Below are 25,507 nucleotides of genomic sequence, written 5' to 3'. Positions count from 1 at the left end.
TCCCAAACCCTTCTGAATCGTAATGTGCAGTGGGAAGATTCGATCTAATGGTCATTTCATCTGTATCAGGTGGTATGATTTATATGCGTAAAATGTTGATGAATTATGTATCGAACAGTATCAGTTAGCACATCTGATGGCTCTCCACATGGGGAAAATGCATTACGCATTCAGAGGAGGAATTAATCTCTTTGCTTTTTCTAAAACCGACTGGGTAACGATACAATGAATGGTGTACGTGAAATCTCACCCCTTCGGTTTGCGAACGAAAGACAATGGTGCAAACACAAAAGGGGATGACTTCGGGTTCGCTGGTCATATGGTCGTCATTGCCGGTTGGAAGGACGAACTCTGGAGTGAGGCGTCACATCAGTGCACTCTGCCTATACCATTACACCTCATGGACGACAGACTGAGCAATGATTGGTTTGAGAGTCGAAACCACATACGGACGTCAATGTTGGAAATTTGTGTATGGGTAACATTTGCGCGACGTGTCGGTTTGCCGCAGTCATCAGAGGATTCGTTCGTTAGGGTATAATTCAAGGAAATTGAGATGTATCGAGTATCTATCGCGATTCACGTTGATCTTTAGAACAGTGCGGATTGAACTTTAAAATAAATATTCTTTGATGATTACTATTTTAGAAAACCATGTCATTTCAATTCCATTTTTGTTATTTTTAAATGTAGAGCAATAAAAGCAACATCTTAATGGAAATAGTACAATGCTTTTGAAAATGGGAGATACAAGCTTCATAAACATCAAAGTTTCAGTTCTTGGTAAACAAATTTCCAAGTATTCGGATAAAGCTTTTCCGACATCTTAATATTTTTACGGAATCTACATGACATTGGGTGTTTCGGGATCTTGGGGTAGAATAGGCAGTCGCGGTTACATTAAGTACTCTGTATTCAAAGAACAATTGATATACGGACTTTAAAACAAATTCAAACTTTTTTCTCGAGGAAATCGCGGTTTGTTTCATTGAACGTCGTATTATACTGAACGGCAGAGTAACCAGTCTACTTTAAAAAAAAATAAGTTACATAAAAAAGACTACATACATAACATGTCTTCCCTTCTTTCGAAATGAATCGTCTCCGACGAATACTTACACGGAGGACGACAAGCTCTTGTCAAACGACATAAGATGAATGGGGAAGAATCTTGTTGAATAGCATTGTTCACCGGGCTTGCAGAAGGAGTATGGAACTCTGGAGAACCTTGATCAGCAGGATTATTTCTAGCATTGCTTGGATTTATCGATGCACTGGAAAGCATACCACTATTGCCATAGAAATGAATGTGCCTCGATACGTCCAGTTCAGTAAGAGCTTCACTGATAATTGCTTCAGTCACTTGAGAACCTTGCGTACCGATTCTGGATCTAATTTGGTCGATGTGACGCTTGAACCGTTTCCCAGCATACTCGACTTCATAGTGGAGATCTCCCAGTCGAACGACAATCGCACAAGAAATCCGTTTATCCATACGAGAATTGCCGGAAAGAAAGTATACTTGCTAACCCGGAACGAGTTCACGAAATTATGGTATGAAATTTGTCCCTTGCTTCTCAGTGATCATTTGATGGATGTCGTCAGGCTTCAGCAGATCTTGACGGGTTCTGATATTCCGCCCGATAAACAACTTGGATGGTGAATCACCTGTGGTTGCGTGAGGAACGAGGCGGCACAGCTGGAGAAATATGTTCAAGCCGGAATGCAGAGTCGAGGCAGTTGTCCCCATAACCTTCATAGCGTCCTTTGTTGTCTGAACATATCGCTCAGTCTGTCCATTTGTTGCTGGGTGGTATGGAGCCGACAACTTCGCTCCTCATTTCTGCAAGAAGTTCTTAAATTCCGCTGCGATAAACTGCGGCCCATTGTCCGAAACAACAGTGACGGGTACGCCGTGTCGTGAGCACAACTCATCCTAACTGCTGATCGTCGCAGTCGTTGACGTATTCGTGACCTTAACTTCCAAACGTTTGCTGTACGCATCGACTATGATGAGCAGCATTGAGCCTGCTACTGGACCGGCATAATCGATGTGTACTCTTTTCCAGGGGCATTTAGGATATTGCCAGTGGTGGTCACTAAATTTCGGTGGAGCATCAGAAGCACAATCGAGCACAACCAGAACAGGATTTCACGGCTTTCTCGATATCTGTATCATTTCCCGGCCAGTATACAAACGAACAGACAATTCCTTTCATTTTCACCAGATGCTTGGAGATCATTCAGCAAAGACTGATGAAAAATAGCTGGAACTACTTCACGGTGTTCGAACAACAGACAGCTCGCACTCAGAGTGTATTTTACTTCTGGTGCTTTGTATCCAATTCGTGCCATTTCTGCTTCCGTTTCTAACAGTTGAACGATCTTACCAAAGCTAGGATCTTTTCGCGTCTCGCGAGCGATGTGTTCAGCACGGATTGACAGTTGCGCTATCTGGATTAACACTAAAAGTACAAATTCGTCTTCTGCATTCTGTGTATTCTCATCAGATTTTTTTGGAAAGCGAGTGGATCAAGAGCAGTAATCTGAAATAACATATTCTTTTGTGGCAAGTAACGTTGCTCTTACCCGTAACGCAGATCTACCGGGGCAGCAAGGACGAAAGTCTAAGGACTAAACGGACCCCCCCCAGTACCTATGCGAGTTGGGGTGTTGCACAGGATGTGGTGGAGTTCACAGTGTACTCTGATGAACCTTCATAAAAAACCACAAAAATCGGAATGCAACTCTGTCAAAGCCAGGTGCGGTGCCGCTTAAAGTACCAAAGCACCCTAGCCCAAAATCAGGATTGATGCCAGTAAGATCTTGATTATGGTATACTGGTCGCTATACAAACGGAAAAGGCATTAAATAACGAGTAGGAAAGCTTCGAGCACATTGGGACCAACGCCAGCCCAATTATGTATACTGGCAGCGCACGACTAAGGCCAAGTTACGGTATATGTACTGAATAATATGCTTTGAGGATGACAGCGGTGACATTCTACTCCCTTAGTAGGATCGGGTGACACTGACCTGAAACGGTGAGTGGACTAATGGCGCCGTGGCAGGCCTTAGAGTACGTTCCAAATCCGTCGCATAGCTGTCCCAACTCGGCGGGAGTAGGTTCAGATGCCATTACCTACGTCGATCCAGCTCTGAACATAGTACCTCATGAAGGACTATGTCAACCTTAGTAAGGACTCCCTGCATGCATAGATAACCATGGGATCACAAAGGCGACTATTTTAGCGGAGGTGCATAGCGGTCTTAGGAGGACCCATAAGAGATGATCCATCAAAACAAACAACTAGCGGAATGCGAAGGAGAAACTTCTGGACCAATCAGTAACCGGCAGGTTTCCTCCAAGAAAGGAGGCGAGCAACATCAATTAAGTGAGAACAATGTAGGCAAAAGCCGAGAAACTGTAACGACGGCAGACACTGACCGCTCCAGTACAACATGTGAGGTGATTGATGGGCAGGGACTAATCGAGGCCATGGATCGTAATAAGGAATTCCTCCCGAAAATACAGGTAGCTGCTGAGCAACTTGATGTCATCATCGAGTTTGCTAAGAGCAAAAGCAATGTCAGCAAAGACTTGGAAACAAGTCTGCTGAAATTGCGACAATCAGTCCTAGCTGCAAAGCAGGACTACGAGAAAACCAAGGAACAACTTGGCAAGGTAGAAGGCAAAAAGACACTAAGTCGTGTCAGACCGAAGTGTTTTCCTTCACAAGCAACGCGAATATATCTGATGATATTATTCGATGCGCAATGCAAAAGAGGGGACCTTCCAAGGATCAATACGTGGCGAAAAGACGATTGATTGCTAAGGGAAAAGTGGAGGGGGACATGGCAACTGTGGAGAGGCCAACACCAAGCCTAACGCCAATAAAGCCAAAAAAAAGAAAACAACGCAGTGCATCCACAGGAACCACAGGCGCAAGACAACAGCAACCCGTGGATGCGAGCCGGAAAAAAAGAAAGAAAGGAGAAAACCAAAAACGGAGCCCAAGAAGATCGTTATCGAAATGGAGAAAACTAAATAAGACGAGGTTTTGAAGGCGATGCGAAGCACGGAGAAGTTATTCCCATGGGGCGCAGATAAGGCGGACTAGGTTTTGTGAAATGATCCAAGTCTTAAAGAAGGACGCCAAGCAAACGGGTGCAATCTATAAGCAACTGGCACAAGAAGTACTTGGCAACCTCGTCGCCGATGTAAGATCCCTGACTGCAGAAGCGACTTTCCAGTGTAAAAATCTGAATGAGGTCACTAATGCAGCGGAGGTCTCGGCTACCCTCAACGAACAGTGTGACATCGACGTAGCCACCCAGACAACCAAAATGTACGTATAACCAAATCACCTTTTGCTTTATGCGATGCTTATATGTGCAAAGTTTCACGTATAAGATGTCGCGAAAAGGCCTTATGCGTACAAAAGTGGAGGCGATTTACGTACATATTTTATATGATGAAACAAAACATGCAATGCGAGTGTGTAGATTTTCTTGCGAATTGGTCTATACTCTTATGCGACTTTATTTATGATAACAAAGTTTATTTGACAGCTGCTACGGATTGATCCGACTTACTTTGTAAAACTATGCGGAACGAATCGAAATGTACATATGAACTCATAAAATAGCGTTTTATGCGAGGAAACTCATCAATCAAACGATTTCACCCACCATTTAGTGCGGGAGTGATGCAGTTTGTACAAATAAATGACTTTCGTCGTATACTGCTATGCGACTTCTGGTTGTCTGGGCAGTAAAGGTCATCCTTAGTTAGGGCCCGCAAGTCATCCAGGTGGCGGCGATTAGGCTGCTGGTTACAGAAGCCAACAAAGCGAAGAACTTGAACACACTCAAGGTAGGCTGATTGGTTTGCTGGCTGAGCATACAACAGCCTCCTGAAGTGTTTCGGGAAGGGCCATAAGTTGTGGAATTGCAATGGTCCCGACAGAACTAAGACGTGCATAAAATGCGGCAATGAATGCCATAGGGCAAACAATTGTAAGCATATCGCTAAGTGCCTAATATGTGTCGACACAAGCGGAGTATCAAAGCAGTCAAAAGGGAAGTAACACAGTTAAATTTAAAATACTGTAATGCAGCCCAGTAGCTGCTTTGACAGGCAGCCTCGAAAACGAAGACTGACTTGGTATCGGACCCATACCGCATACCAGCCAACAACGGGAACTGGGTGGCGGATAAGTCTCAACTGCTTGCAGCTATAGGGATGACAGGACGATACCCAATCCAAGAAGTAGTCTCTATCTTAAATGACGGTTTTGCGATAGCAAACATCAACTTGAGCGATGATGATGTTGATCAGCAATCGATCCGTTATAGTATAATACCAGGGAAAACAGCGCGCTTCGACGGCGAAGTATTCACTGAAGCTCTGAGGCGCGAACGGAACACTCTGGACCTAAATGGTGCAGAGCTAGTTGCAGTGATATCACGAGCGTCACGATGCTTCCATGCTGAGAAAAGCCCCTCCTAGAGAGTACAAGCTGCCGGTGTACTGGCGGTGCGAATCAATAGGGCGATATTCAAAACTGAAAATGCAATAGATGGCTCTTTTTCAGTGGTAGTAAAAACGAAATCCTGAAGCAAAGAAAGCACCACTACTAAGATGAACTAAACACAAAAAGTTATGTATTCACTTTACACTTGATTTCTAATCACTACTTTTTTGATCCAGTCCTCTAATTGCAAGTAATTTACGTTTTCCATTATTTTCCATACGTTTTGACAGTTCTCCGACTACCATTCTTTCATGCGCTTGTGTTGAAAGTTTGAGAAATTTGAGAATCGACCGTAGCGCGATCAGTGGGTGGAATATAAACAACAGTGTCGTCGCTCGGCGGCCAGTGAAAGAAACTGAATGTTCTAAAGGTTGTTGTCTGTACTTTTTGCCACTGGCGCCAACTGTTAGCGTTTAAGAACGAAATAAACAGTCGTTACCCTATTGCAAATCTTCGAGCAATCTCTATTTTCATAGTTGATGAATGGATGAAGTCTAGGAAACTAGGACTGGCCCGTCACAAGAGTAAGGTGGTGGTGGTCAACAACCGCAAGTCCGAGCAAAGGGCGCTTATCTCGGTAGGTGATTGCACCATAGAGTCCAAGCGATCCCTTAGGCATTTTGGGCTAATGATCAATGACAAGCTCAGCTTCGCTAGCCACGTTGAATATGCCTGACAAAGGGCATCTACGGCTATAGCGGTGGTTTTGAGAATGATATCTACCCAGACAACCAGAAATCGCATGAAAGTACACGTTACAACTCGTTTATTCATACTAATTACATCAAACCCGCAAAACACCGTGGATAAACTCGTCAGATTGATGACCTTCCTCGCATAAAACACTTCTTTTCTGAGTTCACTCGTACACTCGTACAAACAAAATCGGATCACTCCGTAGCAGCTGTCAAATCAACATTTGTTATCATAAGTTAAGTCGGATAAGATCACAGGTTAGTTCGGTAGAAAATTTATACAGACGCATTGTATGTTATTATTCATCACATAATGTATGCACGCATATCGCCTCCACTTTTGTACGTAGAAGGCCTTTTCTCGACATCTTATAAGTGAAATGTTGCACATACAAAGCCTCCAGGTAATTTCGTTATACGTGCATTTTGGTTGTCTGGGTAATAGCTCTGATGTAATTGCCAGCAAACTTATGCTCCTGCCAAGCGTGGCGCTATCCATACTAAGGTATAGAAGACCAATCTGGTCAAAAGCGCTTAGAACGAGCAGAAACCTAAAGCGGTTGGAAAGCACGTACAGGATAATGTGCCTAAGAGTAGCAAGTGCATACCGGACGGTTTCTTATGAGGCTGTGTACATCATGACCGGGATGACGCCCATCTGGCTCATCATCAAGGAACATGTTCAATGCTTCAACCAAAGAGGTACCAGAGGAGTTCGCAACGCGTGTAAAGAGGCAACGCTCAGAGGTTGGCAGCACGAATGGGATAACTCCACTAAAAGTAGATGGACCCATCGGCTAATACCAAATGCATCAGATTGGTATATAAGAAACCATGGAGAGTCCACCTGACGCAGTTTTTGTCAGTTCGGGCACATAGAATCTCCTGCGTGCCCCAATTGTGCTGGTGTGGAGAAAACAGCGAAGCATGCCGTGTTCGATTGCCCACGTTTCTTTGTTGAGAGAGGTCGCATGCTTGAAGATTAAATCCCATTCCCAAGGTAGTCATTTATGTCGTTAAGATTCCATGACGAATTTCTTTGGAAGGCAAGTGAGTTCTAAAATGAGCTAGCCCAGGGCTGAAAATCTGCTCAATAAAGATGAAAAGATATTATTGGAAATTTTCATTTCAAAACTCAAAAACAGGTGTTGTAATGCAGCAAAGATACGAAAAGTTTTTCTTCGCATCGAAACAGAACAATGTTATGTGGTTTCCATCTATAAAAAATAGTCGCGTGCTACCCTCGCTGGTCAGTAATTACATTCACCCAAACAAGACCCGTTGAATGTTTAATGCCTTGGTGCCTGATTGTCACATGCAGTTGTTGGCTTAGAGGGGACCAAATTTGTTGCAAGAGAGCAGGAAAAAAAAACTGTCGCGATTCTGAGGGACGGTTACTGGTGATGCTGTATCGAGATGTATCAACATGTGTGGAATAAATAATGAATTTATCAACCACGCTAGAGGAGGGTACTAATTACTCGGGCACTCCATATGGTGCAAGGTTTCGGAACCATCGTGTTGACGACGACAGTTTGTCTCGATAGTGGCATTCAAAGCACGTTGCTGTGATTGTAATAAGCGAATGAATGGTTTGCTGTTTTCGCGCAAACAATGCGATCAGTGATGAGATAAGATACGTGACGAGGGCAGAATGATAATTATTGCGAAAAACCTATTCTTTATTGATTGGTTTGGCATTTTCCGCGAACTAGTAATACATGTATAGTTTTTCGGCGGCCTCTATCTATTGACTTATTTTTACTTCGACACCGATACAGTATCTTTTACAATTATATTTCTAAGAGATTATTATATCAAGTTGTCTATAATAACCATAACCGAGTCCCGATTGTTACAAAAAGTGAAGGGTATGTAGTTCATAAATATGTTTACCAAACTGCTTTATTCTTCTTCTGCTTGGCATTAACGTCCTCACTGGGACAGGACCTGCTTCTCAACTTAGTGTTCTTATGAGCACTTCCACAGTTATTAACTGAGAGCTTTCCTTGCCAAAGTTGCCATTTTCGCATTCGTATATCGTGTGGCATGTACGACGACACACTATGCCCAGGGAAGTTAAGGAAATTTCCTTTACGAAAATATCCTGGACCGACCGGGAATCGAACCCAGGCACCTTCAGCATGGCTTTGCTTTAGAGCCGCGGACTCTAACCACTCGGCTAAGGAAGGCCGCTAAAATTGCTTTATGCGAAACGTGAATTATGCAAAATGTCAAGTATTGCGAAATGTTCTTATGCGAAACGTCTTTATATAAAATGGGAATTCATCAGCCGTACAGCGAACAAGAAGACAGTAAACAAATCTGTTTCGGGACAAAAAGTGCCGCCTGGAAGCAACAGAATGTAAAGAAAAGAAGCAGCTAACACACAGCTATCGCTCACATGAAGCTTAAGGTGAAACAGTTTGGAATCAATTTCTAAGATTGCACTGAAACGTCAAAGGCACAAATCTCGCGAAGAAAGCATCCATCAGCAGTGAACTTTTTATTTTGGCTTTGTGCACTAGCAGAAAGCTTAAAATAAGAAAATCAGACATGTTTGCCAATTACTTCTCCTTGGATGATGATGACAGTTAACGATGACATTTTGTCTGAATATGTATGTGTATGTAGAAGTTTGACAAAGCATAATTGTAAATGTGTGATATTAATGTTTGTTATTATTGTAGTCCGTACTAGTCCGCAAGAAAGTAAAGTTGTTTAAAAACTTACATCCCGTGTAATCTTTCTTTGCTGTTTATCACGCAAACCCCGGGACGGATATTATCCGGTCGAACGGTAGTGTTACCGTGTCCGCTGCGCCTGGGTTTCCATCAGTTTTCAGAAGTTGACTCTTTTTGGACTCATTTTGGTAGTCCTGAAATTGAATTTGTTGAAAGTCCTGATTGAATTTGTTTATTTGGTCGTTGCTTCCTTGTGTTGCTTGGTTGGGTGATCGGTTTCTGGCTCCAGCAGCAGTTCGCCAAACTCCTCCAGTAGATTAGATGTTTGATAGCTCGGGTGCTTCGATCGTGAGAATCGATAGTATCGGTCCAGTGCTTTGGTCTGTTTCAATATCCATTGCATGAGCATTTAGGCTCTGTACATTGATACTCATCAATATGCAGGCTTGGCCGCTATGATCCAGTATTTCACGCAGTTCGCCTCAAAGCGTCACTAATCGATGATTGCCTAAGCGCTGCAGCTCATTCCTTAAGTCAACCCTCTTGGGAGAATTGCTGCCTTTGGCGTGATGGAACTTCAAAAAGGTAGAGTTTGTCAAAAATAGTCCTTGCAATGAAGTAACCCGCGACACACCAACATATACCAATTGCTGATCCTGGCTTTTGTCATAGTCGTACACGACCTCGGGGATAGTTCCACCTTGCGACTTATGAACAGTAAAAGCACAGGAACTAACCATCGGGAAATGAATGCGTTTGCATTTGATTATGCCGCACAATTTGAACGTAAAATAAAAATTCTCTATACAGGAGTGAAATGGGAATTTCAAAACCAAGAGCCTTACGTTGGCATGAAATATTTTGAACTCTTATAATGGTTTGCTGGTTTAACGAAATTCCTTGAATGGCACCTCAATTAAAAGACAAGACATCAAAGGGTCATGTCGTTTTCTTACTGAATCCCACATACTTGTCCAAATAGTTTGATTACTGTTTAAAAAGAGATCGTTGATTTCAAGCAAATTTATAAATAGGGGTGCTAGAGAAAATTTGACGTCATTTGCTTTCCATTCTCCGCTTGGATCGCATCTCAGCAGGCAATAGATCGTTTGGCTCTGACCGGGCGTGCTTCTCAGGCACAGACATCGATAGCGAAGGAACTCCTCGTTTGTCTTGCTTCGCTCAAATCAAACTGTCGAGCGAGCGAGAGATGATGCCGTCCGAAGCCAAAGTCATCACCGCTGCCGCCGCAAAGAAGAAGGGGAAGCAGTCCACAGGAAAATTTGCGGTCGAACTGTGAACACGGTCGGGCAAGTCATTCTCGCTTTGTGCTTCACCGCTTGTTTGCGTTCACCCAGCCATCGTCATCGCCGCAATCATCAGATTTCGACTTAAGGTGATCCACTACCTGTTACTGTTGTGCGCCATCCACGCCACGAAACTTTCGGTTCGTCGTATTATATAAATTTATACATTTGAGTTGAGGATTCCCCGTTTGACCATGGCAATCAACTGATAACATCCCGCAGTGTTATTTATCTGTAAGAGCATCAAAGCTAACAAAGCCATCGGCCCCTTTCAGGGCCATCAAATTAGTGGAAAAGAGTTAAAAGAGAAATATTTCCGACTTTATATATGACTTCTAATATTCCTAAATCAATTTCACAGCTTCATACAAAATTTCATTTGTCATGAATAATTTATGACTAAACATTTTGAGACTGTCATCGCGGACGCTGCTGCAGTGCCGTCGGGGTGAGTGCTCAACATTCCACAACAATTGTAAAATAGAGTGGCATTTCCAACAGCGTCTTTGATGTTCCATATTTTAAGGGAACACTTTGATTAGGAAAATTATCCCATGTAACAAAATTGCGACATATTTAGAATGCTTTTGAAAAGACATTCTCATTGAACAATTGTAATAATTTTCCATCCATGGAACAGAAATTTACCTTCATAATAAAGAAAACTATTGATTATCAATAGCTCGTATTGAATATTTAGTTAATGTCAACCCTTCCAGCAATTCATGTTCGACCAATTTCTCATGCATTAGCATTCTCCGCAATTGTGAATTTTCCAAGATATGTAAATCCCTAACCAAGACATCAACTTCATGTATCTTATCCTAGATTGGTCAATCAGAAGAAGGCGAAGAATACGAAAGGGAGGAGCATCGTCTGCAATTCAAATTATGTAAAACATACTATCTTCGACAGATTCGGTTCATTTAAGGGACGAATGACCTTCGGATTAAAATCCCTCTGTAACAACAACAGGATTCGGTTCATTTCATTTACACTTTCGAGCTAGTAAGAACTTCTCGTGATAAACACAGTATAGCTAGTAATATTTCTTAATGTGCTTACCACATACTTGCTATAATCTCTTAATTCATCTCGTAGCATCATACAATATCTGATTTATCACGAATAATCGACAATACGACAATTTGAGGAGAACGCTGCTGCAGTGCCGTCGGGATGCAATAACAGCATAATGCTCATCTTGTACATCCCTTGCCAAGACATCAATTTCATATAGCCTATTTTTCAGATTAACGCGATAGACAACATGTAGAAAAATCAATTCAGATCAATAGTTGTTCATTACAATTGGTCAAGAAACAGTTTATTAATTTTAATACATTTTCCAATTTCCGTACTCGAGAATTTTGGAAGCGGGGGCCATGACTGGTCCTGGCTGGAAATATTCGTGGGGAGAAACTCGACCCTTTGCTGCAGGAATTTCATTAACAACTCTTTGGTAAAGCATAAATTTTCCGAGGAAAATTCTGCCAAAAGTGAACTTTTTCAAAACAACTCTTTTTGATTGGAATATTTATCAACAACTCTTTGTCAAGTAAAATCACCCTAAATAACTCTTTGCTCCATCGCCAAACCAAACCATTTCATTGAAATCATCAAGTACAAGAATATGAATGGTAAGGAGAGGCAGATGGTGTTACTTTCCAACAGGTCGCCGGTTGGCGCTGACTACTAATCCGTCCACTGAATGATTTTCAGTTGTTGCTTTCGCTTCGTTGCTCTCTGGTTCCGTTCGCTACTCGCACACTGTTGTGGCTTTCACGCGCTCTTCTTTGCTGCTCCGCTGCTTGATCCGTTCGTTATGCCGTTCGATTTGTGAATGAGCTGGGAGCAGAACAACCAGTGGTTTTATTTGCTCGAGTTCCGTTCACCGATGGCGAGTGGTGGGGTTCTCGCTTGGTTGCTTCGTCACTCCGTTTGCTACTCACACGCGATTGGTTATTGCTTTCGCGCTATTATTGTTGATGGTGTGATTCTTCGCTGAGAAAAAAAAAACTGCAACTCTTTTGATTTTTCATGCAAAATGACCAACTTTGATAAACTATATCTCAGTTATTTATGGACCGATTTGAATGAAATTTTCACAGAACATCAGACATAACTTAAATTTTAACATATATTATTGAGTGATTTTGCCAATCACACGTTGAAAAGCAGTAACGGTTTGACTAAAGTGAATTTTATAATTGACATAACTAAACATATTGAAGGAATAGCTTCATGGTATCTTCAGCAAAGTTGTAGATTTTGACGAGATGAATAAGTTTGCTGAAGACAGTTTTTTTGTAAGGCTGTCAGATTTTAAGATAAAAAGTTTTGATTTTTTCGTCGAAAATTACAGTTTAGTTAAACCGTTATTACTTATAAACTTGTGATTGGAAAAATTATTCAAAAATATATGTTAAAACTCAAGTTGCATCTGATGTTCTGTGAAAGTTTCATTCGAAAATTTCCATATATAACTGAGATCTAACTCACCAAAGTTGGTCATTTTGTATGGAAAATTGAAAAAGTTTCAAATGCATGTGAATAAGTTGGGGCCTTCCTTAGCCGAGTGGTTAGAGTCCGCGGCTACAAAGCAAAGCCATACTGAAGGTGTCTGGGTTCGATTTCCGGTCGGTTCAGGATCTTTTCGTAATGGAAATTTTCTTGACTTCCCTGGGCATAGAGTATAATCGTACCTGCCACACGATATACGAATGCAAAAATGGAAACTTTGGCAAAGAAAGCTGAATAAGTTCTCAGTTTATTCGACAAACCAGCTAAATATTTCATGGGTGCACAACAGCAACAGGGTAGCGGATCACAGGGATTTAGTTGAAATATGGAAACGTAGCTCAATTTTGAAATCTTGAGCGATTTCACAAACCAGATTCTGGATTAACAGCTCAGCAGGCTTCTAGCAGCGAGGTACTTCTCGCTAAGCAAGAGCTCTTACCAGCTCGAAAGCGGAAATGGAATGAAACTGAATCCAACGAAGGCAGCATGTTTTATAACCTTGGAAAAGCAGATGATGCTCCTCCCTTTTGTGCTCTTCGCTTTCTGATCGACCAATCTGGGAAATGGGTATGTGCTAATAATGTGTTGGGCTTGGAATTACTTGAAAAATGCGGAGAATACTAATACGTGAGAAATTGGTCGAACATGAATTGTTGGAATGATTGGCATTCCCTAAATATTCAATACGAGCTATTGATAATCAATAGTTTTCTTTATTATGACGGTAAATTTCGGATCCATGGGTGCCAAAATTATTACAATTGTTCAATAAGAATGTCTTATCAAAAGCATTCTAAATATGTCACAATTTTGTTACATGGGATAATTTTCCTAATCAAAGTGTTCCCATAAAATATGGAACATAAAAGGCGCTGTTGGAAAAGCCACTCTATTTTATAATCGTTGTGAAATGTTGAGCACTCACCCCGACGGCACTGCAGCAGCGTCCGCGAGTACAATCTTAAATGGTTGAGTCATAAATTATTCATGACAAATGAAATTTTGTATGAAGCCGTGAAATTGATTTAGGAATATTAGAAGTTATAAATAAAGTCGGAAATATTTCTCTTTTAACTCTTTTCCACAAATTTGATGGCTCTGAAAAGAACCGATGGCTTTTTTAGCTTCGATGTTGTTACGGATAAATAACACTGCTCGGACCAGCAAAACTCAGGGGGCTTCTGGCATTTGCTCCTAACGGGATTGCTTCTTGACCACCAATGATGATTTCATCTCGAGTCGAAATTTTGAAGCGCGGGTCAACAGCTCCTCGGCCGATGAAATTTGCGGCGGCGTTGACGATGGCTGGGTGAACGCAAACAAGCGGTGAACCACAAAGCGAGAATGACTCGCCCGACCGTGTTCACAGTTCGACCGCAAATTCACCTGTGGACTGCTTCCTCTTCTTCTTCTAGGCAGCGGCAGCGGTGATGGCTTTAGCTTCGGACGGCATCTTCTCTCGCTCGCTCGACAGTTTAATTTGAGCGAAGCAAGACAAACGGGGGCGTCCTTCGCTATCGATGTCTGTGCCTGAGAAGCACACTCGGTCTGAGCAAGCCGATCTGTCGCCTGCTGTGATGCGAGCCAATCGGAGAGTGAAAAGCAAATGACGTCAAATTTTCTCTAGTCACCCCTATTTATAGATTTGCTTGAAATCAACGTTCTATTTTAAAACAGTTATTAAACTATTTGGACAGGTATGTGGGATTCAGTAAGTAAACGACATGAAGCTTTGATGTCTTATCTTTCGATTGAGGTGCTAATCAAGAAATTTCGTTAAGCCAGCGAGAAGTTATAAACGTTTAAAATATTTCATGCCAGCGTAACGCTCTTGGTTTTGAAATTCCAATTTCACTCCTGTATAGAGAAGAAAGACGTACTTCTACGTCAAAATTCACAATTACATACAGTGTTATGCATCGAACTTATTTAGTTTGAAGCTTACCATTTCGATTATCACTTAAGAAAATATCAAAGAAGAACATTAATCCGTACAAAAGATACATTGTGATTCGCGCAAACGTACAGAATCAATCAATCAAATTGTTCAACAACTTGGGTTCGTCTGATCTCATAAATAATTATGTTCATGATGTTTTGTTACTCATTTAACACATATAAAATATATGTTAACAAAGAAGCATACTTGATTTGGTGCAATAAAATAGTTTATTTTTTTACTTTTGTCCAAGGGACACAGCACTGTGTGACCCGGTCTTCATCCGTCAAACATGTGCGACTACCATCGACATAAGCAGTTTCACTGTACCCGAAGACAATTCGAAGCTTGCCATTGATCAACTTTCCTCATCTAGGAAATTGCAATATGCTTTAGGCAGTCGCAATAGTGGGAAATCAGCAGGCCCTGACAACGTTGATTATCTTTTGATAACAAATCTTGAAGGACATGATAAGCTCATCCTACTGTACTCTTGTGGACTGGTAACTCCTATCCGTTGGAATGGCTAGGGAGCTTCGTTGTACTAATTGCAAAGCCCGGCAGTCTAGGTGGGGTGGTAAATGACTGAATAATGCGTACCATTGCATTGGTACTTCGCGTACTTACAGGTATAAAATAGACCCCATTTGTGGTCCTTAGCCTCTCGTCCAGTAACTCCTATCCCTACCTCCTCGTGGTGCCGCCTGGGATACGAGTAATCTTAGGGAAGATTGGGTAACCAATCCCTGTGGGACCTTGATCGTATGCTGACAGGGAAGGAGGGCTTCTCTCTACTGAGGGTGTGGCTTATCAGAGCGTCTGTTCTCCATGTTAGGAGTGGCTCAAAACAGCGTCTGTTCTCCATGTTAGGAGCGGCTGATCATCGTCCTAGTGCCAACGTAGGACTCTAAACAGTGCTGTGCACGATGATCCTCCGGCGAGACAGAGGGTTGGTGCAGGCCTTGCAAGCCAGCCGTAAAAATCATCAGTACAGGAAGCGTACAATGTAAATTCGTACCGGAACAATCGGCATAGACCCAGGCATCGAAAACGGACTAACGATTGGAAACTCGGATCATGGAACTGTAAGTCTCTCAATTTCTTGGGAAGTACCTGCATTCTTTCCGAATTATTGAGGGTACGCAAGTTCGACATCGTAGCGCTGCAGGAGGTGTTCTGGAAAGGGTCGACGGTACATACGTATAGGGATGGTTATAACATCTACCAGAGCTGCGGCAACAGACATGAGCTGGGCACAGCTTTTATCGTGATGGGTGAAATGCAGAGGCGCGTGACCAATCGACAACAGAATGTGCAAGTTGAGGATCAAAGGCCGTTTCTTCAATATCAGTAATCAACGTGCACAGCCCTCACCTAGCAAGTGACGCTGACGATAAAGACGTTATCTACGCGCAGCTGGAACGTGAGGTATCTTGACGGACGATCGTGAGGTTATTGAAGGGTAGAAGCAGTGCTACGATGAACACCTACATGGCGCAGAGGAGGAAGATCAAGACAGCAGGAGGAATGGCTTCATCAGTACGGCGGATGAGGAAGACGTGCCAACTCCCACAATAGGTGAAGTTAAGGATGCTATCAAACAGCTCAACAACAACAAAGCAGCTAGAAAGGATGGTATTGGAGCGGAACTTATTAAAATGGGCCCGGACAGGTTGACCACTTGTCTGCACCGATTGATAGCTAGGATCTGGGATACAGAACAGCTATCGGAGGAGTGGAAGGAGGGAAAAATATACCCAATATACAAAATGGGTGACATTTAGAATGTGAGAACTATCGACCGATCACCATTCTTAACGCAGCCTATAAAGTGCTTTCCCAGATCATCTTCCGCCGTCTATCACCACTGACAAGCAGATTTGTGGGAAGTTATCAAGCCGGTTTTGTGGACGGGCGATTGACAACAGACCAAATCTTTATGTTGCAACAGATCCTCCAAAAGTGTCGCGAATATCAAGTCCCTACGCACCACCTATTCATCGATTACAAAGCGGCCTATGATACCATCGACCGCGAAGAGCTATGGAAGATTATGGACGAGAATGGTTATCCCGGAAAACTGACAAGACTGATCAAAGCTACGTTGGATAGTGTACAGTGTTGTGTGAAGATATCGGGTGCATTATCGGGCCCGTTTGAAACACGCAAAGGACTTCGACAAGGCGATGGTCTTTCCTGCCTCCTGTTCAATATTGCACTAGAAGGTGTTATGAAACGGCCGGGCTTCAACATGCGGAGCACGATCTTCAATAAATCCAACCAGTTGATCTGTTTTGCTGACGACGTGGACATTGTCGGAAGAACGTTCCTGGTGGTTTCCGAGCAGTATACCAGGTTGAAACGTGAAGCAGACCGGGTTGGATTGAAGGTAAGTACATACGTCGAAGACGAAATATCTGCTGGCTGGAGGAACCGAGCACGATAGAGCTCGCATTGGCAGACGCGTGATGATCGACGGGGATGAGCTCGAGGTGGTGGACAAATTTGTCTACCTCGGATCATTGATAATGTCGGATAACAACTGCAGCAGAGAAATTCGAAGACGTAACATTTCCGGAATTCGTGCTTACTACGGACTCCACAAGACCTTGCGGTCTGGTAAACTTCACTTCCATACTAAGTGTACCATGTACAAGACGCTGATAAGACCGGTAGCCCTCTACAGGCATGAGACGCTATATCTGTGATTCCCAAAGTAGGCGAAGGGGGCGAAAATTTGTAAAACAGAATTTGGGGGGCGAAAAATCCAGAAAGGGGGCGAAAAAGCTATCATGGGAGCATTTGAAAATAATTACTCATAACCTTTGGAGAACACACATCTGAAGATTAATCAATTCCATATTTCTAGGACTATTTTACCTTAGATTGTTATATCTCTAATCATGGTCATTTTAAAATTATTTTAGACAACATTACATGATTGTCAAACACAACATATTTGAGTTATTCATTGAGCTTTTTGAAAGTTAATCATTAGAAGATTTGGAAGTTAAAATTTCTGGCATTCAGCCTTTTCCAAAAAAATCTACAGTACCATTTGTGATGTTTTTAATCATTTCATAAACAAATTTTGGAAAATTTAGCCTACAAAAATCGCGTTCCAGCGATGCCGAAGCCAAAAAAACTCTATTTATAAAAAGATTTGAAGAAATTTAAGAAAAGCGTTGGATTCATACCTTCAGAACGTCCGAAAAATTTGAGTTTTTCTTGGTGTTAGAAAAACACCCTTTTGATAAATTTAACGGATAATTGAGTTGAAAAACATTCTGAATTTTCATATAATTTTCAGGGTTTTTGGATTGGATAAAGAAAAGCGTTAGAAACTTCAGCCATTTATTACTCACAATTTCTGAAAATTATTCCAGTAATTTAAGAAATAGCAGATTAATCACAATTCACGGGGTGAGATCTTTCAAAAACGAAAAATTACGAACAGAATCATTGCAGTTCACCCAAATATGACATATTCATGTAAAAAAAAAAGGTTTTGGTTCAGTTTTGGAGAACTTCGCTCCCAACTACGTCACAAGGCGCCACATTACATTTGTTAAGTTGAAACTGGACCAAACATTTGCAGACCAAATCAGTAGCCTGTAATGTACGCAAGATATTTTTAAAATCGATATTTTAATTTACAGTCCAGTCTACCGATATTTAAGAAAATATTTTTAAAGGTACATAATAGTTATTGTATTATGATTCTTTGGATATGCGCGTCAAAGACATTTTTTGTCCTTATTAAAATATTTGAATCACATATCAGGGGGGCGATTCCAGATTAGTATTGGTCTCAAGGGGCGAAAGTTGAAAAAGTTTGGGAAGCACTGTGCTATATATTGCATTTTTGCTTAGCTTAGAAAAACCACGAGAAGTTTTGTTTGAATTATTGGTAAATTTATATTTTTATTTATAAAAAAAAAACTTTTAGGTGGATTGATTCATATTTTTCCGTATTTATTCATAAAAATCACATATTTTTAATTGTGATTCATTCAATCAAAACTGAAATGTGTTGTGTTGGAAAAACTAATAGTATTCGATTTCAGACAGAGATACAATGGATTTTTGATTGATGGAGAACAATTTTAATATTAATTGATTTTTGAAGCTATCAAGTTTGCTTGTGTTAGTGTACGTGTAGTACCAGTTTTGCAATAGTATCAGTGTGGACGTAAGAATATAACCTAAAACGAAACAATGGTGCGAAAACATTCAACATAATCAAGTATTTATGCTTGAAATGGAGAAATGATCCACTTACCCCACTGATACACATCCCTCACTGTACCTTAAATAAATTGTTTCTGCGCGAACGACATCGTAGTTGTAGTATCTGAACCTACGATCGCGGCTACACGAAAGAAATCTCGAGCAGCCGTTACCAGAGTACCCAAGTGGGCTTCCTCCGTCAGCTTCACTATGTCGGCTTCTAAAAGTGTCCGATGCCATGTGTGCTCAATGCTCATCGGGGCCCAGGGTTAGTGGGTCTCCGATCAACATCAACAACCAAGCCATCCCCGTCTGTAACACACGGCTAGAATCCTGGAAATAATACTCAAGCGACAATACACTGACGGATCCATCTCCGTACGAGATGTTGGAATAGGTATAACGGATCAAAATCTATCAACCAGGCTCAGCCTCCCTGAACAGTTTTCAATCTTCTCCGCCGAAGCAGCTGCTATTCTATATGCCGCCACTGCATTTACTACTAGCCCGATTATCAACATCACCGACTCAGCGAGCTGCTTCACAGCGCTCCAATCCGAAGCTCTTAGTCACCCGTGAATCCAGGGTATAATAAAGTTACTATAATGTGGGTTCCAGGACATGTTGGTGTTCCTGGTAATGCAACAGTAGATTTCCTAGCAGGATCCGGCCCTTCTGGCCCTCGTTACAGCATTAGGGTGCCCCTTGCCGATATTCAACGGTGGATGAAATCGACCCTACGGCCATGGCAGATAGAGTGGGTGAACTCATAAGGCGCGAAAAATTAAACGAAGTAGCGATGCTTGGACAGACCTGAGGTCAAAGAAGGATTAAACGATAATTCCATCGAATTGCGAAGTCTGTGACACGGGTAACCCAGTTGAACATTTTATCTGCAACTGCCCAGTCAAATATATGGAGTTTCTGGTAGCATTCGAGAAGCTCTGGATCGTAACCCACAAGCTGTTGCAATCCCGTGATATGCATGTTCTGTAGTAGTTTTAAACTTTGTCGGACCTTTTGTCCGCTCTGAACGTTAGCCACATTAGAAGCACCTTAGCCTTTTGATTTGTGACTTTTTGTCAATTTAAAAACTCTAAATCTTACGCGATGTAATAACTCTGAGTCTTAAGGTTAAATTTTGTAGTTTTCTTTTTCAGGCTGGCCGTTCAGGCTTGTCCTGTTTTTCAACCTGACTGAGGACAATCCTGCCTACGGCAGAAAATCCCTTCAATAAAAAGTAATTCAATTCAGGTTCTGAGATTCCGATGTAGGAAAACTTCCGTCTATCATGCGTCCAGACGAGCCTTTTCCGGTGCTATTTCTCAATTTACCGTAAGGACGCCATTCACCGCTCATTTAAAATCATTTCAACACATTAAATTCTGTCAAAAATCGGTTTTTCGATATTTTTCGCAACTTTTTGCGCTAGACGCAAGATAAAACATTTGTTTTTGTAGTAAACAAGTTAAAATCTGAACAACGTATAATGGTACCGAATAACATGCATGCCAATGATACATGTGTAGGGCGCCATTCATCGCTCATCCTAAGTATGAGGCTCTATATACACAACAAGTTGGAATTAATTTACTTTCATTAGCTGATTGTTATCTTTGTACTATAGTACAACAACATATTAAAGCGTGGTAGCTAAGAAGCATTTTTCGATCTTCCATAATAAAATCATTGTTCAACTCATGTTTACCGCCTTAAACAGCCTATAAATATTTTTTATAAATAGTATTTAAAATTAAATCATATGAATTTCATTCTGATACAATCCATTCTGGTATACTAATACATGTTGATGACTTTTATTGCGAAAATTTGTTCAGATTTTTTCAAAATAATTCAATGAGCGGTGAATGGAGCATGAGCGGTGAATGGCGTCCTTACGGTACTTAACTAGTCGTCGACGGTGGACCCAGTCTACCCCGATCGTTATTGCGATGGTGGTCGGGAAGGTGCTGCGATTACGGGTGGCAAATGACTTCCAGTTCCCAGGTGTCTCGACGACCCGTTGCCGATACTACGCTACGTCCGGTCTAGTTTCCTGAAATGAATCTAGCCTGCTTCAATCACGGCCCGATGCTCTCTGGTCTTCAAGCTACCTCCTTTGCTACCTACATCTGCGTTATCCTTCCACTCACCGCACTCCACATTATTTCATGTTGGCACAATTTCTGGATTCTACCCCATTACCCCGAATACCATCTCCCAGAATTTCACTACCCCGAAAGTGCCATTACCCCGAATGCAGTTTCCCAGAATGTCCAAACACCTTAAATGACATTACTTCGTGATATTGAAATTCGGAGCTATGGGTCATTCGGGGATATGGAATTCGGAGTAGTGGCATTTGGTTTCAAACAGCGTCTCTCTGTCTCGCGTCTTCGTCTTCGTCCCTGATTCGTCGGCAATTAAAACCTGTGTTTCCTTGAAACTATTGCCCATTGCAAGGTGACGTCATCAGAAAATCGCTCTCTTTCCCTCCTTCGGGGAATCTGAAAACAACGGTGCCAGTGCCTGTCAAAGTTCACATGTACTGGAACCATTGTTTTCAAGTCTTGTTGAAGCGTGAAAGAAAGAGAATTTCGCTATGAAATGCCTAATAGCAGGCTGGACAAAGTGGAGATTTTGCGTATACTAATCTACGCAGATATTGCAGGAAACATCCTTGGCTTAACTACGCTGCCGTGAATCGCAAGCCAGTCCCATCTGTAAAAAGTAGGCATTGAGAAAATGGGGTGTGAAGTTTCCAAATTCGTTCTTCATACGAATATTCAAAAAATTCCAGAGGATTGGAACAAGTTTAAATCTTAATGGAACTTTCACAATTTGCTTTTCACTATGGTATCTTTCTGAGAAAAATATAAGGATGATCAAAAGACGGTTCATTTTTTTTGCGGTTACTTTTTATTATGAGACAATTTGACTTGCGGTTTTTTCCTACTTTTTCCGAACAAATATCATTATCTCATTAGAGCAGCTGAAAAAGCATTGGAAGATATGTTGAAAGCTGAACTCAACTCAATTTTGACGAAAATGCAGATGGGACTGACTTGCGATTCACGGCAGTACTATAGGCAGAAATCCGGAAAACATTTTTGGCTTGAACTATTAGAAATAAGTAAACTTCTCCATGTTTTTTGATCGTCCAAACTACTCATTAGGAATGTGCTGGTGGGTCCACATTTCTTTCTCCAAGTTTTTTTTCCAGTCTTTCTTCTCCATGGTCATTGTGCCTAACCAGATTCCTAACTATTTCCAGCACGTTTGCCCGCTCTACAGCTTATCTAGTGCAGAGTTGTTTGCAAATATATGCCTTATTTTTGAACCGTTTCACGTACTATGCATACTCTCCTTGAGCTATCTGAAAACCTCGGACACGTATTAAATAATTCTGCTTTCTTCCGTTTTTTGCAGGATTCTACAAGCAAAGTCTAACGCTGAACTTGAATGAGTGCAATGCAAAGCCGGTTAAAAAATTCGGAACTCTTGATCTTGGTCTCAACTTCAACACGATTAGAGCGAACATTGAGCTGATTGATGCTACCATCCCGCTGGATCGACAAGGGTAAGACTAAAAGATTACTCGGGAAAAACAGTTTCTAATAAGAGATGTTTTGTTTTTTTTTAGGTGGTACCACGGATCGATAAGCCGAATAGATGCTGAAAAGATCTTACGACCGTTGGGAGAGGGCAGTTTTCTGGTCCGCAACAGCGAGTCTACACGGCAGGACTATTCGCTCACCTTGAAGTAAGATCCATTAGATTGCATTGGAAACCCTGTGGTATTCAACCATTCTATACCTATCTATTTCAGAAGTGCAAAAGGATTCATGCACATGCGAATACAGCGTGACCATGAAACGGGTCAGTTCATCCTTGGCCAGTTCAGTCGACCTTTTCCAACCATACCGGACATGATTCGACACTTTTGTCTGAACCGGCTGCCGGTTCGTGGAGCTGAGCATATGTGCCTCCTGGAACCGGTCATTGCACAGATTCTGTAGATTGCTGTTTTACAGCTCGATGTCACCAGAGAGCATCGTTTAAACGTAGAGATGTTTAGCCAAACACACACACACTGATCACAAACAAGTAGAATTTTGGTAGATTTGCAAGAGTTTGAAATCCTATGCATTAGGGATGTGACTTAAGTTCCAAATGTGAATAGTGTGAAAATGAAAACATTTGGAAAGTAAGACTCGTCCAACAAAACCTGCAAAAGTCTGTTCTTTTCTATTAGTATTGTGAAAAGGCAATGTAAGTTGTTCAAGGTAGAAACATGGATCCGATTGAATAAAACCAAAGCTGGGATCAATTTAAGTTCCTTACCGCCCTGAAACGTTCGATTCCGTTTCTTATGTGTACTATTTTGAATTGTGACAATAAATGTTTCTTTTATCATAAAGAGCACATTGTATAGAACAGAAGGGAAGCATTAAACGGACCGCATCTGGAGATAGCGTTAAGAAATCGTCAATAAGAAACGTTACGCTACCGGCTGAATAATCGTAATTTTGTGATAAAACCGACTTTGTTGAACTCTTACCCGGTAATCAGTACGAATCTTGATTCTGAGTTTCAAAACATTCATGTAAGTTGCACAATTATGGTTTCACTAGTTGAGCATTGTTACCCAAAGAAAGGTCAAAACTGAAGTAAGAACAGCTGGAATAGAATTGCCAAAATAGGACTGTGAAATGGGAGTGTTTGCAATTTTATATATTTAAATTAGTCAAAACAAAAAAACAGCGCAATAGAAACAGAAGTCAAGACAGGTACAGGAGCAAACCTTAAAATGCATCAGCATCAACAGGAACAAGAAGTCAGTAGAAATTCAGTTAATCGGATCGAAACACCAAAAAACTTGTTTTTAATACAATGCACTATTTAATTTTGCATTTCTGAAACGATATTTAACAGAAGCCAAAAACATTTTCAGCACTTGAAGATACAGTTTATAGATATAAGTTTATGAAAATAATATGTAAACCTGTATTTATCCAACTGATGAACAACTTGGAATGCATTTCGACAGCTGTATAGAGTGTAGAATAGTGGTTTGATTACCTCGTCTTGCATCAGATACCATATAAAGAAAAAAAAAGTTTTTCGGTGGACGATCGAGTCGATGCTATTAAATTTGAAAACAAGAAAATACACAAAACACACATATTAAAACAGATCACGTAGTGATGGAAAATAAACATTATTGAAATGGAAAATATATTGAAAAACATTTAAAAAGTGTATTTAATTATTTCCGGTGTCCGAAATTTGTTAGACATTCATTGACGTAGTTAGGATTTTTTTCTGGTGGTGGTCAAGAGAAAGCCAGCAAATTCTTGCTTCACGAAAGATTTTCATAAATTTCGTAGTTCGCAATGTATGTAAATTTATAAACCAGTATAGAGAAAAGCATTTTTTTTCTCCCGAAAATCTCACTAAGAATATCTTTTCATAAAGTATTATCTTATACAGCCAAAACTCATTTTACGCCCTTGACTGGGGGAGCGTAAAAAGGGGGAGCGTTATTTGTAATTCGGAGCGTAAAAAGAGGTTTGGCTGTATTTTCCATTTATTTCTCCAAGAACTCCTACACAATAGTGTAAAAACTATAGTTTTCACTGAGTTACTCTTAGTGTTCCCACAGAAAACCATTCATAGTATTGGTAGTTATTATTCAACAGATTTTTCTTGGAATTTCTTCAAGTTCACCAGAAATTTTCTCGAAGAATATGTTCGAAATTGCTTTGGAAAGTCTCTTGAAGAATTTGGACAGACAATACTTTGGAAATTATTTTAATAATTTCCCCAAGTAGGCCCCTCTACGTACTTATTACAAACAAATTACAATTGTTAGTTTAAATGATTATCCAGTACCGTAATCCGGGGTAACATTGATCATTTTTTGGGATATTTCTTGAAAATTTCATTTGAAAATTCATATCTTGCAAGTGTTATATTTTTAAAACAAGTACTGGCACTCATTGCTCGTGTCTATATACCGAATTTTGTTTACTGAATGTTCAAAGTATGTTTAAAAATATGTTTTAAGTGATTTTTTTATTTAGCTGATATGGGGTAACATTGATCACCCATGACAACGACGTTCGGTAATATTGAAAATATCATTACTTACTAAAGTCATGGTCCCTGAAGCCGCATATGAAGACCAAACTCTTACAAGTAATTTATTTTTTGAGTTATTTCAAAATGGAAAATACCTTGAATTGTGGAATACGCCTAAAGGTAGGCAATTTCCTAAGGAAATTCTGCTTTCTTTAGAGTAATAAGTGAATTATGCTTAACTGAACATATATATAGAAGTTTTGACAACGGAATTATTTTTAGTGATGTCATTTTTAGTTACAACCGCATTTCTTTTGCTCAATTCCTTTTCAGAACTCATGTGAGCCATGATTTTTTAATCGTGTCATCCATCATCATGAAAATCAATGTTTCTAAAAGATGAAAATTTTTCTCATTAGCACAACTCAATTTTTGCAAAAACCTCAACGTTTATTAATTCATGAATAGAAGAAACAGAATCATCAACCATGTGTTGAAAATAATTCAT

At 40.8% G+C, this 25,507-nt stretch overlaps 1 protein-coding gene across 1 annotated transcript in view; it reads left to right on the top strand.

Annotated features, from left to right (window-relative positions):
- Window positions 1–24,166, top strand: part of LOC5565745 — a 583,865-nt gene extending 559,699 nt beyond the window's left edge. The window contains exons 10-12 of the mRNA XM_021852121.1: window positions 22,345–22,495; window positions 22,559–22,678; window positions 22,745–24,166. Of these exons, the coding sequence (XP_021707813.1) occupies window positions 22,345–22,495; window positions 22,559–22,678; window positions 22,745–22,934 (461 nt within the window). The 3' untranslated portion in view covers window positions 22,935–24,166. The remainder of the gene's footprint in view (window positions 1–22,344; window positions 22,496–22,558; window positions 22,679–22,744) is intronic.
- Window positions 24,167–25,507: the final 1,341 nt, after the last annotated feature.

Source organism: Aedes aegypti, chromosome 3 (genome assembly GCF_002204515.2).
Source record: "Aedes aegypti strain LVP_AGWG chromosome 3, AaegL5.0 Primary Assembly, whole genome shotgun sequence".
NCBI classification, from domain to species: Eukaryota; Metazoa; Arthropoda; class Insecta; order Diptera; family Culicidae; genus Aedes; species Aedes aegypti.
Note: the sequence above shows the minus strand (reverse complement) of the source record. Positions and strands in the feature narration are given on the sequence as shown.